The sequence below is a fragment of the Lissotriton helveticus genome, chromosome 1_1 (assembly GCF_964261635.1).
Source record: "Lissotriton helveticus chromosome 1_1, aLisHel1.1, whole genome shotgun sequence".
Lineage (NCBI taxonomy): Eukaryota > Metazoa > Chordata > Amphibia > Caudata > Salamandridae > Lissotriton > Lissotriton helveticus.
This window is the reverse complement of record NC_136057.1, coordinates 1,157,898,214-1,157,917,339: the sequence shown is the minus strand read 5'-3', so window position 1 is coordinate 1,157,917,339 and position 19,126 is coordinate 1,157,898,214. Positions and strand designations below refer to the sequence as shown.

Sequence of the window (19,126 nt, the reverse complement as noted above, 5' to 3'; positions counted from 1 at the left end):
CTGACATCTTCTCCACTAACATCACAAGGCCGTTTCATGAGAAATATTTCCGAGGGGCAATACAATTCAACACCATAGAAGGAGTATGTGGAGCCCATGCCACAGTAATCAAACAATGACAGAGAGAATAGCCGCAATAGTGATTAGGACCACACCCGCGGAATATATCCAGCCATCAAATAGTTTGAAACTGTTAAATGTTAAGTGGCCGGGGAATAGAAGTGATGTAATAAGCAATCAACGCATAAAGCATTCATAAAACAAGAAGAATGTATTTCCAGCACTTTATATATTTATTTATGTGGTTTTATATTATCTTTATTGAAGAGAAGGACACTAATCGAGTGCTCAAACTACTAAGTACATAGCTATTCAGCATTATCGCAATTCCGTTCATACTAATGAATTCACCAGGTCTCATGGAGCTATCGTGATTTGACCCAATCTTACAAAACTGCTGCAAAGGCATTAATTCTCACAAAAAAAACAATGGTAGACATGCTGGCCTATTCTGAATTTAAATAATTATCGTTTACTGTCCCCTCGTGTTTGCAATATGATTCTTGAGCAGGAGGGTAGCCCACTCTATTTGAAAATAAGGCTGGTCCAGAATTTCTGACAGGTCTAAAGAAATGAAGATGGGACAGAAGAGCAACAGTGGTGGATACCAGAGTACAACTTGAAGATTTTTTCTAGCCATTTCCTAGTCCTACTGTACTGATGCTCCTAAAATGTTTGCAAGCTCTCGAGAGGCAGTCACTGTTGTGTTTGGACTGAACTCTCAGTATTATATACTTGAAATCCCAAATTCCTCAAGACCCAGAACAACAAATTCAGGCTCTCCTGGTTCGCTCAACAGTTACGGATCTCTCTACCTGACAAATCAGACATTATCCAGTGTTCCTTATCTTCAACAAGGCAACCCCACAACCTTGTTCAGAGATTCTCTGCTAGAAGACCAACAACAACTCTTGTCTTCAGTTCACCCTACTCACTAGCTCTGCAGGCTGGTGAATGGGATTGCATTGGCAACTCCTGACGTGCATTCCCAATTTAGGGTGACGCTGTGCTCCAGAAACCCTTTAAAAATACTTTAATAAACAAATGTACAGTAGATTTAAGAATAATTTTAAAGACTTTGTAAAATAATATTTTTGAATGTTTCGATCTTGTTTTGTATATCTGATCAATACATACAGGATTTTCTGTTCTTAGGTGTGTTTTCTGCATGCATTCACTTTTGACACTTTTGTACAGGTTTCCCTTCCGGATATGACGTGCTTGCTTGGACGTCCACAACGGTTTTCTATTCTAGCACATTGATCTGCTTCTCAACTCTTCTCACTTGGTTCCAGATCTTTCCCTCACTTCTGTTTATCATTCTGCTTTCCGCTCACCTTTTTCCTTGAAAAATGTGATAAGGATGTGCATGCAAACATGCGCACTCCCATTTGTTCACAAAGCATTATCCTCTAAAAAAGTGTTAACCATGTTGGAATATTATCGGACAATCATTCATTAGTCCTCAATTCCTCCATCACTCACAATACTCTGCGGAGCACAATGTATGCTAGTGTCAAGGCAACCCTTACTATCATGGACTATGACGACCCCTTGTAACAGACTACGCTAAATGTTTGCAGCCAAACTTATCTTAACGAGACAGCTACAGTTTGCTACTTCTTTCCTTAATACGAGACCTCCATATACTCCTGTTCCTTTACTTAGGAGGAGACTGTCCCTGGTCAAGCCGTCAGGGCCTAATTTTTTTAATAAGTAAATAAGTCTAGGTGCCCAATGTTTTTCTCAGGAGCCTGCTACTTGGACCATCGAATCCTAGGATTGTTGAATACCAAGCAGGGACAGTTGAACAGAGGGGCATCACCTCACCAGTTAAAATGCCCCTCCATGTCCCGGAATTGAAAAATAACATGGTGATACAGTTGGTTTAATACCATTTTATTTTTCATTATAACCCCGTCCTGGTGCTCGTGTCAGGATGAGGGTGGGGTCACTGCTGAGTGACAGCAGCAGGGAGGAGGGTGGGTTGCCTCAGCACTTTTCAAAGTGCACACGTCTTTTTGGCCGACCGGCTTGCTATGGTCAGCCAGACATGCATGCTTTGAAACCTCTAGCCCAGCTGTCTTAAGACAGCTAAGTAAGAGTAAGTGCAGGGCCTCCAGTATCCTTGGGAGTGGCGAGCGAGGCTCACAGCATGAGAGCAGCACCAAGATTGGTTAAGGCACTTCTCAAGGACTCGCGCTGCAGGAGGAAGATGTGCAGAAATGAAGGGGGCGGAGTCTGATGTGTCACAGGTAAGTGTTATATATTTTTAACAAACACACAAGGGATGCTAAGGGTCTAAGAAAAACTACAATAATGTCTACGCTCCAAAGTAGTGTGATGAAGTAGTTTGTATGAGGAGAGAAGGAAATGAGATGTGTAGAATATGTGAAATAATACCCATCAGCCCACCTATTGGCGGCATCTCATCATCTGGGTTTTGTTGAGAAACTTGTATCTACTAGGTACCTCTCTGTTTACATGTAGAGGAATACTAGCATCAGATCCACCAGTGAGAGAGAGCCAACAGGATACGTTGGTAGGTTGAAGGGGAGAGAAAAGTTGCAGTGCACAGAGATAGTATAGAGTTGTGAAAACAATATATATGTGTGATAAGTTAAAATTGCCTAGTATGATGCAAAAAGAGAAACTTTATTGAAGAGAGGTCATCATAGTGGCAAGGTTAAAAGCAGAGTGAGGATAGTGTGTTAAACAAATACCACTATCAGTTATAGAAACTATATGGTCAACATGTTTCAGCCTAACAAGGCTTTCGTCAGGACCTGTTGTATTTACACTACTGCAACATTCTAAAGTGAAATAAAGTAACAGAAAAAAGACCTACCTCGTGCTGTCATCTGAGCCCCTCGGCTCAGATGACAGCACGAGGTACCGACGGACAGAGCGGGGCCTCTTTTGACCTGAGCGAGTGCCAGGCGAGGTGAGGCTATCTCCATAAAATTTATGGGAGAGTTTTCCTCCATCATGATGTGAGACCACCATATAGTAAATTACTACTGGTAGGTCTTTTTTCTGTGACTTTATTTCGCTTTACAATGTTGCAGTAGTGTAAATACAACAGGTCCTGACGAAAGCCTTGTTAGGCTGAAACATGTTGACCATATAGTTTCTATAACTGATAGTGGTATTTGTTTAACACACTATCCTCACTCTGCTTTTAACCTTGCCACTATGATGACCTCTCTTCAATAAAGTTTCTCTTTTTGCATCATACTAGGCAATTTTAACTTATCACACATATATATTGTTTTCACAACTCTATACTATCTCTGTGCACTGCAACTTTTCTCTCCCCTTCAACCTACCAACGTATCCTGTTGGCTCTCTCTCACTGGTGGATCTGATGCTAGTATTTCTCTACATGTAAACAGAGAGGTACCTAGTAGATACCAGTTTCTCAACAAAACCCAGATGATGAGATGCCGCCAATAGGTGGGCTGATGGGTATTATTTCACATATTCTACACATCTAATTTCCTTCTCTCCTCATACAAACTACTTCATCACACTACTTTTGAGTGTAGACATTATTGTAGTTTTTCTTAGACCCTTAGCATCCCTTGTGTGTTTGTTGATAGTTAGATTGGGGGATAGGATGCAAGCAGGTCTCTAAAGACTTTCCCCTTAGACCCTTCTCACGTTCTGTTTTTTTAAGTTCAAAAAGATTTTATTAGGCAGAGAAGTAGGCATAAAAAGAAATAAAAGGAGAGGAGAGGAGGGGGAAAAGGGTTGACAATAAGGGGAAAAAGTAATAAAAAAAAAGGGAATATAAATACATTCGCAAATACAGGAAATATAATGATACAAAATAGTCATGAATAAGAAAAAAGCGCAAGTAAATCTAGGCATAAAAGTGATTACTGGATTAACAAAATGCAAAAAGGAGAGAATGAGTACATATGGAAATATAACAATAAGGGAATGATAAGGCAATCAAGGGGGTTTGAGAACTTCTTGCTGGGCAGATAAAGGACAACGGGAGGTAGCAGAACATCTGTCCAGGTACAGAACAACAGGAAGCCATAGAGCCGTTCTCTTCGTAGCTAGTGGGGGGGGGAACAAAGGTAGTGTCTAGTCTGTGATTATGACAAACATTGTTCCACCATGCTTGGAAGGAAAGGTTAGATGAGGATTTCCAGTGAGTGGTAATCTGTTGAAACGCAACAGCCAGCAATAGACCCACAATACGTATATCAAACTGAAATATGTCCCAGCAAGGTGAAAGGCTGCCTAGAAAAATGTGAGCACGGGAGAAAGGAATGCATGTTTGAAATATTACATTGATTTGAGCCCACACCCTAAGCCAAAAAGCGTGAACAGAGGGACATAAGAAGAGCATGTGGAACAGGGTTGCGGATGGAGCGGAGCATGACCAACATATATCTTGGGTGGAAGGGAACCTCTTATGAAGGGCAGAGGGGGTAAGGAGTAATCTATTGTAAAGGAAGAACATGGATTGCGTGAGAGACGCCGCTCTGGATGATTTGCGTATCTTGAGCCACAACTTGTCCCAGGTGAGCAAAGGCCAAACCATGTCAAAGTCGTGCTCCCACTGTAATTCCGCCATGGATTTGGGTCTAGGGGTGTCTGCCACGTGAAGGTGCTTATAAATGGCCGAAGCTTTAGGAGTTGTGCGAAGTAAAGAGTGTAGGCGCGAAGCAGGAGTAGGAGGAATGGAGGATGTCTGCGTCTGCGCAAGTGATGTGTACACAGCCATTACCGCCGTTTTGAGCCGAGAGTAATTAGGAGCGAAAGAAGCAGGTAAGGCGTATACCGCTCTAAGGTCTGAGAAAGAGAGAAATGTAGAATGGGAGAACAATTGCGAAACCCACAAAAGACCCTTCTGCCTCCAGGACTTCCAGTAGAAGGGTTTAGAGCGAATGAGGAGGTGAGTGTTGTGCCATAAGGGGGAGGAGAGAAAATCTGCAATAGAGCTAGGAGGGGTGGGGGAGGAAGCCAAAAGGAGTTTGGTCGTAAATCTGTGAATGGGTGTGGAAACAGAGGAGGGTTTACGAGAAAAAGCGAGATACTCTGCAAAGGAGAAAGGGGAAAGGAAGAGGCGTTCCAACTTGACCCACAAGGGGCAGGGGTCGTCAGGATCCTGTAGCCAGAACGACGCTTGCCGGAGTAGGAAGGCTCTTTGATATGAGGGGAAATCTGGAAAGTTGACCCCGCCCTCAGAAGTAGGGCGAATCAGTCGTGCGATGGACATTCGTGGCTTTTTATTGTGCCAAAGGAAGGCTGACAGAACGGAGTTAATCTTTTTAAATGACTTTGCAGCGATAGGTACAGGAATATTGTATATGGTGTAAAGGATAACTGGGGTGAGCATCATTTTAATCGTGTCGAGGCGACCCCACCAGGAGAGGTAGAGAGGGTGCCATCGAGCAGTGAGATCGGATATTTTCTGAATGCACTTATTTAAGCATAAGGAAATCGTATCGGGTATGGAGGGAGTGATGTGCAAGCCGAGATATTTGATGTGAGAGGAATTCCAGACAAAATTTGAGGCAGCGTAGTCTGCTTTGAAAGTAAATTTGGTCAATGGCAATATCTCACACTTATCATGGTTAAGCTTGTATCCTGAGATTAGGGAATAATCCTGCACCTCTTCCAAGAAAGCAGGAATAGAGGAATCAGGATCAGAAATGAACAGTAAAATGTCATCCGCGTATGCAGCAAGTTTGACGTGGGAATCAGTGGAATGAAAGCCATGTATATTGGGATTTTGGCGCAACCTGGAGAGAAACGGTTCCAGGGCCAAATTGAAAAGGAAGGGAGAAAGGGGGCAACCCTGACGTACTCCTCTACCTAAGTCAAAGAAGGGAGAGACCTTGCCATTAGCACAAACTGCAGCACGCGGGCGAGAGTATAAAAGGGAAAACAAGGAAATGAAATTAGGGCCAAATCCAAACCATGTGAGAGCATGAAAGAGGTAAGACCATTCCACCCTATCGAACGCTTTTTCTGCGTCCAAGGCAATCGCAGCGAGTGAGGATTGCATACGTGAGGATTTTGTGAGAATGTTAAAAAGTAACCTGGTATTGTCTGTGATAAAGCGGCCCTTAACAAAGCTGGACTGTTCCTCACCCAACAGATCAGGGAGGAGGGAGTCCAACCAAGCAGCTAAAGACTTGGCAAAGATCTTGTAATCTATATTCACCAGCGAGATTGGCCGGTAGTTCTTGCAGTGTTGGGCATCTTTACCCTCCTTGGGAATCAGGCAGATGTGTGCTTCTGAGAAGGTGCCAGAGGAGCCTCCGCAGGCAGAGAAGGAGTTAATAAGTAAATAGAGCTTGGGGAGGAGAAGTTTAGAAAAGTGGAGATAGAACTCGACGGTGAAGCCATCAGGTCCGGGAGCCTTATTTAATTTGAGTTGTTTGAGCGCAGCAAGCAGCTCTTCGAGAGTGATGTCAGACTCTAGAGCAGAGAGATCAAGGGGGAAGTGAGAGGGCTTGTGAATGGTAGAGAAGTAGTGAGTGAGTGATTGGGGAGTGGGTTGGGATTCCGAGGAGTACAGGGTCTTATAGAAGAGGGTAAATTCTGAAAGAATGGCGGTGTCAGTATGCTGTAGAGTGGAGTTAGTGTCATAGATAGCAGCAATATTCAATTTATTGTGTTTGACTTTTAAATAATTAGCAAGGAGCTTACCCGCCCTGGTCTTACCCCCATAAAATTTAGCACTGGACTTCAATAAGTACAATGAGGCATCATCAGTAGATTTCTTATTGAAACGCATTTTAGCAGCCACCAGAGCAGTAAGGGAATCCTGGGAGTGGGAGGTAAAATAGGCGTGCTCCAGTCTCTTAATGTCCAACAAAATTTGTTTGATGGATGCACGGCGAGTCTGCGTTTTTTAGACACAAAACGAATAATGAAATCTCGCCCAGCTGCCTTGAAAGCATCCCAAATAGTGTGGGTGGGAATAGTGGGAGTATCGTTGAGTAGAAAAAAGTCATCAAAAAAGGTGGTAAATGAAGAGGTGAAAGTGGGGTCCAGAAGGAGAGCATTATTGAAACGCCATCTCTTAGGACCATCAGATGGGGGAAGTACGTCAATAGTGATGAAGACAGGGGCATGATCTGAAAATAAAATTGGGCCAATTTCAGCAACAGCGAGAGTTTGGGTGAGTTTATGGGAGAGGAAAATGTAATCAATCCGGGATTGAGAATGATGGGAGGGGGAATAAAAGGTGAATTCTCGCACAGTGGGATTACAAATCCGCCAAGCATCAACAAGTTTGTGCTGAGAAATTGCCTGGCAAAAAAGCTTGTGAGGTTTATTGGGGACGTAGTGAGTCGTGGAGTTCCTATCTACAAAAGGGTCTAGGGGATGGTTGCAGTCCCCTGCAAGGACGAAATTGTCATCAATAAATCGTGTGATGTGACGAGAGAACTCAGACCAAAAAAGAGGTTCGCCAACAGTAGGGGCATAGACATTGAGAAAAGAGACTGGAGCACCTCTAAGTAGCAATTTAACATATGTCCATCTACCATTGGTATCTGACTCTTGGGAGGTGACAGAAAGGGGAAGCGATTTCCTGCAGAGAATAGCAACACCATTTCGTTTCCCATCCCCAGGCGAGAAGAAAACCTCCCCCATCCAACCTTTTTTAAGTTTAAGGGATTTAGGGCCAGATGTAGGTAGGGTTTTACCGGTCGGTAACGGCCGAATTCGGCCGTTACCGACCGGTATTTGGCATTTGATATGTAGGGGCAGGTAAACAGGGAAAATCGGTAATTTTACCGATTCGGTAAATATACCGGTCGGTAAATTTACCGACCGGTATATTTACCGAATCGGTAAAATTGATATGTAGGTGGGACTCTTCTGAGTCCCACAAGGCCTACAAAATCGGTATTTTACCATCAAATTGTATTTGATGTTAAAATACCGATTCAGGTGTGCATGCACATGTGTGCATGCACACCTGTGCCATATGACAGGCAGACCTGCCCTTAGGGCAGGTATGCCTGCCATATGGCCCCCGAACCTTTTGTGGGGGTGCTAGAGGGTGTCAAAGTGACACCCCCTGCACCCTTGTCAAAATCGGTATTTACCGAATCGGTAAATACCGACCGGTAATGCCCCATTCATTCCTATGGGCTTCAAAGCCCATAGGAATGAATGGAGCATTACCGGTCGGTATTTACCGAATCGGTAAATACCGATTCTTAACGATTCGGTAAATGGAACATCTGGATGTTCCTACATACCCCCACTTCTTATTTACCGATTCTTAATTACCGAATCGGTAAAATTCGGTAATTAAGAATCGGTAAATAAGTTTTACCTACATCTGGCCCTTAGAGTCAGATAGGTGAGTTTCCTGCAGGAAGGCTACATCAACATTCAACTTGGCAAGATGCGATAAGATTCTCTGACGTTTGATGGGGGACACGTTCTGTTTTTTGATTATATATTTTTACCCAACACCCATTTGCCTGCTACGACACTCCCCAGAAATGCCAGCTGCCACGGATACCAAGGCTGCATAGTTTTGATTCCATTTCATACCTCTCTCATCTCCCACTCTGAATCTTCTGGCTCTTTATCTCACTCTTACAAGCTGTTTTTTGTGCCTTTGCCATCTTTTACTTCCGCCTTCTCTCTTTCTGCCTTTTTAGGTCGAGCATTCGAGACCTCTTGTATATACTCTAGCATATACTTATTATATACTTCTAAGTGTATGTACTTTGTGGGCTCTGGAGATCAGCCCTGGGACTTGTCTGCTTCCGCTTAGGGACTTTTTTTCCTTTTCAACTGCCTCTATTTAACTGTCTTGATAGAAAACAACCAGCAGAGGTCAGTAAAATACCAGAATCACTTTAGCATTCTCTAGATTCCAGTTCATAGAAATTGTCTTCCACGAACAACCGTAGACAATAATATTTTTTCATAACTTGTATTTTCAGTGATATGACCACTGAAGGCCCTGATTTTATAATAAAAACAGAGCTCTGGACTATAACATTTCCAGCTGAAAGGCAATATTTCTCTCCGTGTGTTCCCATACCTGGCGTGTCACACAGTTTGGTGCCTATTTTCCCTCCATGTTAAAGAACAGTAGATGTTTCAGCACCCAGGGTAATAAGCTACATAGCTAAATACATATGAGGTCCCAAAGGCGAGACCGATTGCATTGCAAATGATTGTTTCCATTGTTCTGGGTCAAAATGAGATGGCTCCATCTGTCTCAACGGTGAATGTTAGCACCCACCACCTGCAATCACCAGCACAAATTAAGCACCCAATGCCTCCTGTACTTTTCCCAATTCGCCACAGTCAGCATAGTTCACATGATGGGTTGTCTGCCACTCCCGATGGGGGGAGATTACAGACACACTGCATCGTGAGATGCTGCAAACACTACTTTGTGACGTTTTTATTCCTTGCTTTTATAAGAACGGAACAAACAATCCACGCTGCATTCATATGTTTTTACCAGGTTATAAAAAGAGAAACCAGACTGGGAAACAAAGCAAAAAGAATGTGATATATGTTTTGACTATGAATCATTTTGAATGAGCAAAACATGTTTTAACAAAGAAAAAGCACAATTTTGTGCGTATTCTTTACTTAGATAAAATAAGCGAATCGTGCTGCATATTTGTTCTTTTTATAAGAAATGAAGCAAAATGACTTGACCTAAACTTAGTTCAAACTTTCTCACTTCAAAAGGGAACACAAATATGAACATGTATCTGTTCCACTGTTTTTGAGGTGGACACAACAAAAATAAATCAAAAGTTCGGTGTGTACCATTTTTATCCAGGTGCAAATATTTTATGTAATATCTACTAGAACAACCCATGAGAATATGTATAGCACAATGACACAAAGAACAATTGTTCTCTTTTGCACCAGCATAAAATGCAGACAATGTGGATAATCGACAGCATAGTTTCGTGATTCGCGCAGATAGTATTAGCTTTGAAACAATATTTTTCCGGTTGATTACGATAATAAAAAACTTCGTTACGTGCTATCCGACGTGATTGTATAGATGTGAAATATGTGTAATTTGCAATACAAGAAAAAAAACAAATCTCAGCACCTGCCTATTCCCACCACCCCTCCCAAGGAATAAACCAGCGGTTTCTCCATGAGGACTGAGGACGTGGAATCGTCTAATGTTATACTTTTTTCTAAACTGACACTGGCCACACATGAGAACAGCTTGCATCCTTTCAGGGGTAATGGTCAAATGTTCTCAAACAAGCTCCTCTGGCATCGTGTGAAGAGTTTGCACAGCCATCACATGACCATAAGGGGATAGTCTTGGAAATAATGAGCACAGAATGACAGTGTGGAGAATGAATCACTGCATCATGACAGTTGCCTTCTGCCATTTACTAGGGACGATCTACAGACGCCCTGACAACACCACTAGGAGGGCAGGAAGATATCATTTCACTTCTCCAGTTCCAATTGTGGGCCTTCATGTTCAGCATCCCCAGGATCTTGCTTGATACCCAGAAACGGCGGTGATTTCCCTTATGAGAGTGAGAAAGGCGACCATGCTGCAAGCCCGAGAAGCACCAACAGTCATTTGGTATTTTGCAGGGACACGAGGCGAAACTTCCTTTGCTTGCTACTAGATAATCCCAACTCTGGTGTCTGCTTGGTTTTCTAAATGACAATCCACAGCAAGACGCTACTACAGAAGCGGGCATTTTGAGGGCTACCGCGTGACTACATGCCACTAAGAATGGTGTTTTCCTTCAGTTTGGCCCATTTATCAATGGTTTGCAAAAGGGAAGTGTAAGGGTATACCTCAAGCACACTCATATTCTATGGAGTATTCTGGTGACCACTCACTACAAAGAAACACCGTTGCATTAGGCACGTGAGCAGTGTACTATGTTAGGAGTGCAATGAACTACGACGCATCCAGCAAAAACATGTCAGACCACCGCAGAGCAGTGGCCATCACTTCAGAAGCACTCATTTCTAATAAAGCATCAGCATATACTGATCACAACCAATGCATGATCATATACTGATCGCAGCCAATGCATGATCATATACTGATCGCAACCAATGCATGATCATATACTGATCGCAGTCAATGCATGATCATATACTGATCGCAGCTAATGCATGATCATATACTGATCGCAACCAATGCATGATCATATACTGATCGCAACCAATGCATGATCATATACTGATCGCCGCCAATGCATGATCATATACTGACCGCAACCAATGTGATCGCAGCCAATGCATGATCATATACTGATCGCCGCCAATGCATGATCATATACTGATCGCAGTCAATGCATGATCATATACTGATCGCAGCTAATGCATGATCATATACTGATCGCAACCAATGCATGATCATATACTGATCGCAACCAATGCATGATCATATACTGATCGCCGCCAATGCATGATCATATACTGATCGCAGTCAATGCATGATCATATACTGATCGCCGCCAATGCATGATCATATACTGATCGCAGTCAATGCATGATCATATACTGATCGCCGCCAATGCATGATCATATACTGATCGCAGTCAATGCATGATCATATACTGATCGCCGCCAATGCATGATCATATACTGATCGCAGTCAATGCATGATCATATACTGATCGCAGCTAATGCATGATCATATACTGATCGCAACCAATGCATGATCATATAGTGATCGCAACCAATGCATGATCATATACTGATCGCAACCAATGCATGATCATATACTGATCGCAGCCAATGCATGATCATATACTGATCGCAACCAATGCATGATCATATACTGATCGCAGCCAATGCATGATCATATAATGATCGCAACCAATGCATGATCATATACTGATCGCAGCCAATGTGATCGCAGCCAATGCATGATCATATACTGATCGCAACCAATGCATGATCATACACTGATTGCCACAAGCGCACAAACACATATGGATTCCCTCCAGCGCATACATCTATAGCGATCACCATCAAAGCATGAACAGCCACGGATCACAGCCAATGTGTCATCATGCAGCAACTGCAACCAATTCAAGGACAGGGACACATTGCCATCGGTGCTTAAAGGAATACTGATTGCAACCAATGTATCTGCGTGCAAATACTGATCGCCACCCATGTGTGGACATACACTTGTGACAAACCAATATATGAGCATATATACATTGTAATTAATGCAGGAACATATATTAATCATAACCATTGATCGAGCATATAGTAACTGTCATCAATATAAAAATATATACCTAATGAAGATCAACAGGTTTCTAATTTGTACCCTTGGAGAAATCAATATGAGTCTTATGAAACTGGTATTTACATCACACTTAAAAAATATATACATAATAATTATAAAGAAAGCTTGTGCACAAACTAACTAACTTTCATCTGAAGCAGATAACCAGTATCACATCTATTTCAGAGCATAAACAACAAATGCCTCAAATCCTTTGTGAAACACACACGATGTTTCAATGAAGCAGGAAAAAAACGTGTTCATAAACTGTTACCGAATACAAGACGAGCAAGAGAAAACATAAAGAGAGTTTTGGTGATCGCTGGTCAAAACTAAGCAAAGAGGGACATGGTGTCTTTGTATCACAATACAGAGGCTGGCGACGCTTCTACGTTAACCCGTCGCAGCTCCCAGCCTATAGCAATGACGCAACAGGCAGCAGCAGACAGGTTCCTCTGAGGCTGAGACAGCCAGGCTTGCCTGACCCGACCTGTCCAAGGCCTTGAGCCCTTCGCCCCCTGTCCTGCTCGTCCCTGGAGCATACCCTGAAGCCCTCCTCTGCCCGAAGGGAAAGACAGAGCCCTCCAATCCGTGCATCAACACCTGGAGCTCCCCAGCCCTGTCATGCATGAGAGTCTACTCTAGGGCTCTCCGTCTTTGCCCTGCAGCACAGCATGAACCCTTCAGTGTATCCCCTGCTGCGCAGCAAAGCACAGAGCCTGCCTGTCTGCCCTGTCGTGGAACGCTGTAATACAGCACAGCCTGGGGCCCTTCCGGAGTACAGACTGCAGAGTTCCAAGCTCTGCCATGCAGCACAGACTGGAGTCCCCAAAGGTTTTCCTTGCCCGCATGTCCCAGCCACGTGCGACAGCCTGAAGCTCTCCACTGCCTGTCTTGCATCACAACCTGGCACGCGCCTGCCCGGGCCCTGCGGCAGAGTCTGGAAACATCGATCAGACAGGGCAGTCTGGGGGCCTCTTGCATCGCACAGAGTGCCCGTCCCCTGCGGAACTTCCTGGGCCCCTCCCTTCTACCTCTGCCGTGCAGCACAGCCTCAAAGCCCTTCAGCCCCGGTCGCCCGCCTCTTTCTAGAGTCCTACTTTGCCAGCCCTGGAACCTGCGAACCCGTAGGCCTGTGGTCCGACAGAGCAGCAAGACTTCGACCCACGGTGGAACCTGGACGTGCATCACAGCCTGACATTCTCGGCCTGCAGCACAACTTGAAGTCTGGAGCCAAGCCTGAAACCACTGCCCCGCAGCACGCCCAGCAGCCCTGATGCTGCTGTGCAACCTGAAGACCTCGCCCTGTTAGAAGCCTGGTCTTGCAACACAGCCCGAGCCCTTGCAAAACAGCACAGCATCGAGGCAGAACCTGGGGCCCTGGCCCCGGGGCACACTTGGAGGCCCTTGTCCTCGGGCACACTTTAGAGGCTTTTGCCCTGCGGCCCTGCATGTAAACTCAATCCTGGGTCATAATTAGGGTCCTACCTGGAGCGCTAGCCCTGCAACACAGCCTGACGCTATGGCTTCCTGGCACGTCAGCGGATGGATGTGAGGCGTCCCTTTGGATACGCTCATTGCGGTAGGAGATTGGTCAGAAGTGCGATTCGGGGCACTGCGTGGAAAATTTACAGTAAGGGCAGGGGGCAAACTCCCGTCAAAGAGGCCTGTACTATAAAGACTCTTTACTGCAGGGAAAAAACGTCAATGTACGGACACACCCAGGGTCGGACTGGCCTTTATCATGTAGTACATGATGGGCTGGGCTGGCAGATTAGCGTGTGGGAAAGTTCGTTGTATAGTGGTTTGTGGGCTTTTTATTAACCAGTGGGCAGGATTTTGTTGTTGATTTCTCTAACACCCATGTGTTCAGGCTGGCCTTACCGCCGCCCCACGATATGCTGTGTTCCCGTAGGCGAGGTGGTGTCAGTGTCGGACTGTGACAAAAAAATGGGCCCGGGCACCAAAATAAATGAGACACTCTTCAAAATTTCAAAAGTAGTTTGATTTGCAAAGTGGGCCTCTTTTTTTAACGATTTGGTTCACTAATGGGTCACTTTTATTTTGGTGCCCGGACCCCTATTTATGTCACAGTCCGACACTGACACCACCTCGCCTACGGGAACTCAGAAGATCGTGGGGCAGCGGTAAGGCCAGTCTGAACACAATGAACACGAGCAGCGGCCTGGGACAGGAGAGGGTGCGGGACCCTGTATAGCACCAGGGGAGAGGGTAGGATCGGCGGGACAGACAGCATGTGCAGGGCGGGGGCGCGTTTCAGGAGCAGGCGTGCTGGACAGCAGCAGGAGGCTGCCAAGAGTACTAGAGGGTGATGCCGATGAAAGACGCAGGCAGCACTTCTGGGGAGCTTGGCCGAGCTAGGAAGGGCGAATTGTGGTGCAAGAGAAGACGACATTGAAGTCATGAGGGAAGCGTGGAAGGAGAGTGCATCGCTGGGCTGGGTCGGAGTGTGAACGAAGTCGTCTTAGTCACTGAACGAAGGCCAGGTGACGGCGGAGGGCACAGGCAGCGTCACATGGCTGAGACGGGGAGGGTTCACGAAGGGCAGACATAGGAATCAGAGTTATGCTCTGATGGATGCATTAGGTGGGTTGGAGGAGGCTAAAGTGTTCTGGGTACAGTGTAGGGGTGCCTGTGGTGAGGCCGATACATAGCCTAGCTGGTCGGGCAGCGCTCTGTGTGTAATGCACAATGCAGGCAGAACGAAGGCTACGGTCTATGGTGGACTGGAGGGATGAAGTTAGTGGCTGAACATCTCCGGATGTGCGATACAGGCAGCATACACTCTATAGATGACTGGGCAGGTGAGGATAGTGCAGATGGTTGGTCCGGGTTCGCCGATCAGCCTCAGGTATGCAGCGCAGGCTGCAGCGTGAGCGCTATGAAGGACTAGGTTGATGAGAATGGTGGTGTAGGTGCACACAGCAGCGCGCGCCCCGTGGGTGGCTGGGTGATGGGGATTGTGTGGAAACAAGGTTGACAGCCTCAGGTTTGCAGCAACCTGCGCAGCGTGGGTGATGAGGATGATGTGGACATAAGACCCATGGACGCCGGCAGCCCCCGGTGTGCGGGTGTACACAGATCACGCGCCCTACTGAGGCCTGGGATAGAGAGGAGGGGGAGAAAGGAGGGTCCGCACTCACCGGAGGTGAGCTGCATCCAGGCGCAGATCTTGTACACGGTGGCCGTGTTGCAGAAGAAGAAGAGGATGAAGGAGACGATGCAGGAGATGATGAGCATCATCGAGAGGCCGATGAAGAAGGAGGCGGCTTTGAAGGCAGCCGACGGGATGCTGGCGAAGTCGGTGAAGCTGCCCGTGCAGCTCAGCTCGCCCAGCAGGCCGCTGCGGATGCAGTAGTGGAAGAGGCCGAAGTAGCCGGCCTGCGGGGTGTCCACGCCGTCGCCGATCCAGTAGGGCTCGATGAAGCACACCACGTTCACGATGGCGAACAGGATGGTGAAGATGGCCCACAGCACGCCGATGGCCCGCGAGTTCCGCACGTAGTTGGTGTGATAGATCTTGGCCGCCTCCTGAGCGGGGGACAGGGCCGGCGGGCCCCCCGGCATGTCGGCGGCCGAGGCTGGGCCCTGTAGCTTCAGCGGGCAGCGAGCGGGGCGCCCCGCTTTCACCTGGGCAGCAGCAGCGCGCTTTATCTGCGGGCCTCCCCGGCTCCCTCCATCCGCTCCCTGGAGCCCGCGTGCAGCCCCGGCGCGCGAGGGCAGTCAGCTGCAGACGCTGGAGCTCGCGCAGCTCTCATCAGCAGCAGCAGCCGCCGCGCTCAGCCAGCCTCACGCACGGTGCGGCGTGCGCACGTCACCAGGGAGCAAGCGCGGCCCCGCGGCCAGGCGGAGGGGAGAGTGGGCGAAGGGGGCTACACTGGGACGGCTGCTCGCAGGGAGCCCGGGAGGCTGTCATTTATTGACCAATCTCCCCAGTGACAGAACCAGGGTAAGTGTCTGAATACTCTTCAGCAGAACTGAAGCACGTCCTGGAAATGCAAGTCACATAGTGCCAAGGCAGAACCGGAGAGGAGCTGTCACTCGCGTCTGTCCCGGAGTGGCAGTGCAAGAGAAAGTCTCTGCACAGCTAACTACACGAGGGAAGGTCCTGGAAATGTAGTCAGATTAATAACGCAAGGAGTCCTGTCACGAGGACAGTGGCGTAGTGCAACATGTTGCTCTCCCCCTGCAGTGAGACGAGGGCCCCTAGAGTCTCATATATCGCAGCTATTCATTGGCTTTGGGCTGACTGTGGTATCTCTAATGGACTGAAGCCTCTTGAAGGGCTGAGGTTTCCTCTTAAAGGACTGGGGGGGGGGGGGGATGAGTGTTGCACTCTCAGGGGCGGCTCTAGGCTCATGGCGGCCCTGGGCTGGGAGCGTAGGTAGGGGGTCCCGGAAGAGGGGGTCCGGGCGGGGTGGAGCGAGGGAGTCAGGGTGTAAGGAAGTGGAACAGAGCCGGAGGCCGCCAAATCCCTGCCAGGGGCCGCCACACAAATATGTATCCATCCTCAGAGGATTATTATATCAAGGATATATATTGGCATGGCGGCCCCTGGTGTTTGGCGGCCCTGTGCAGGTGCACATGCCTAAGGCCGCCCCTGCCTGCATTAGGTAACTTTAATCAGCCTTCACAACAAGTACAGCACATCTAAAAAAAACACCTGCAGGCCACTGCTAACCATCATAATCCTCTCAACATTCCATAGGACGAAGGGGAAAAAGGGGCATAGGACAATAAAGGCAAACGTTTATCCTTAAATAATACAATAGGAAATCATGGAATAGTGTCAGGGCACAAGTCCTAAAAAATGAAGTAGGGGGACTAACCAAGTTAGGCAGTATGCAAGTGACATCATGGTTTCATAACATCACAGTGCAACATCATGGTCTGGCATCACAGGAAGTGACCACAGGAGGTGGCATCACAACCCATGTCCTCACAGGGAGTGACATCAGATCTTAACGCCTCACACATATGTTTCACAGGTCTATTATGAGTATGTTTTAATGCATCACAACATTTAATAAATTAGATTTTGCGTCTGGGTTGTGCCCAAAAAATGATGCAACCCTGACACAAAATCAGGGGTTCAACTTATAGGTTTATTTTTTAAAAGCTCTGGCACAAGACATTAGCAAAAAGTAGAAATGTGGCAGTAAATCTACTCTACATAATTGGTTGTAAAGTCTGTAGTGTAAAAAATCTTAGGTCAAGGCCGCAGAGATCTTTGAGTGCTCAGTAACTCCAAGGGAACAATAATAATGGTAAGATAACTTTGGAGGATCATGCATTTGCTGGTGAGATATGTGTTTTGTCTAGTCCTACGTTCAGATGAAAGTAGTAAAAGGACCTATTCTAGAAACACAATTCGATTGTTCTTTTTTAATTCAATGGTTATTTTTCGGAGCATGAAGGCGTTGACAAGAGAAAATAGTTTGGAAGCCAATCAATTAATCAATAATCCTTGGACGCATAATAACCACAGACAACTATGTAAGGTTAGTTTGATTTATTACAAAGCCAAAAACAACTGAACATAAAGACATCTCAATACGAGAGTGTAGAAATACATTGGAATCATCATAAAGCCAAATCTGCAGATCCAATTAAGATGATGTAGCATAAATAATACAATTAGTTCAAGAAGCAGAATGCAGAGGATCAGAAAGCATGAGTCCAAATTTCCCTACATCGGGGTTTGATGAGTAAAATGCATTAATCTATCCCTACACTAACACTAAAGTGACATCTACTTAAGAATCTTCAGGAGAAAGAATAAAATGTGTCAGCATGTGGAGTCTTCCTAAGAAATCTCTCCGCAATCAGTGGGTCATGGAGCATAAAGCTACCAATACTGAGCTTTCTCTCAGATTAAGCGTTTACAAATTTGCATGGAAAATAAGGCACTTTCAATTAACGCATTTACCTACATGTAAAACAACCCAATTAATAAGCACATTTAATACATGAATAATTGTCAGTTTCACAACATGAGTTCCTCCTATTAATATTTTCTGCTAGTTATGTTTTCTTTCTACGTTAATTACCAGGTTACTCTTCAATGGCCTAAACATATCACGTTTCAGATTAATACAATCCAAAATTCTAACACCATATGTTAATACAACAAAGGATTATATGTGGGTGCACTCTACACGTGTGAATATAATGCACCCCTACAAATAAAATGTGAATTCCACTACATCAGTTCCCACCCGCTGATGACGTTGAGCCATCACAAAACACCCTTAAAAACCCTGTAGAGTAGACTGATCTAAACAGATGTCGTAGCTAGTCTCCTCTGTCTGAACTCCTCTGGCCGATTCAAATTCTTGTAATGAATTTCCTGCAGTCTTCCCACGCTTCTCTCTCTCTCCCTTAAGGAGTTCTCCACTTGCCAAACCTTATGCTATTTGTATGTTCTTATCATACACACAAAGATGATAACACATACTACAACAATTATGATTGGCTTCAAGATATATCCAAGAATTCACTTTCCTAGATTAGCAAACCAACTTTCAACTGCCCCAAATCCCTTTCCAATCTTATCACAAACTCCCTCAGCTGCCAGATCATGTATTTCATGATGTGTCTCAGTGATGTTACTAATATGTCTCCTAAGGTCTTTACTTTTTACAGGGTTATAAGTACAACACCGTTGAACCTTCAGCATCCGACAGACTCTGCCTTTCTTTGCCAGTAACACATCTAATGCAAGACGGTTTTGCATCACCATCACCCTCATTGATACAATTTCCCCATCTATGAGTAACAATGATTGAG

General features: G+C 45.7%; 1 protein-coding gene across 1 annotated transcript in view; it reads right to left on the bottom strand.

Moving 5' to 3' along the window:
* Positions 1-15,904, bottom strand: part of LHFPL3 (LHFPL tetraspan subfamily member 3) — a 765,165-nt gene extending 749,261 nt beyond the window's left edge. Inside the window, exon 1 of the mRNA XM_078679051.1 lies at positions 15,481-15,904. Within this exon, the coding sequence (XP_078535177.1) occupies positions 15,481-15,904 (424 nt within the window). The remainder of the gene's footprint in view (positions 1-15,480) is intronic.
* Between the last annotated feature and the right edge of the window lie 3,222 nt (positions 15,905-19,126).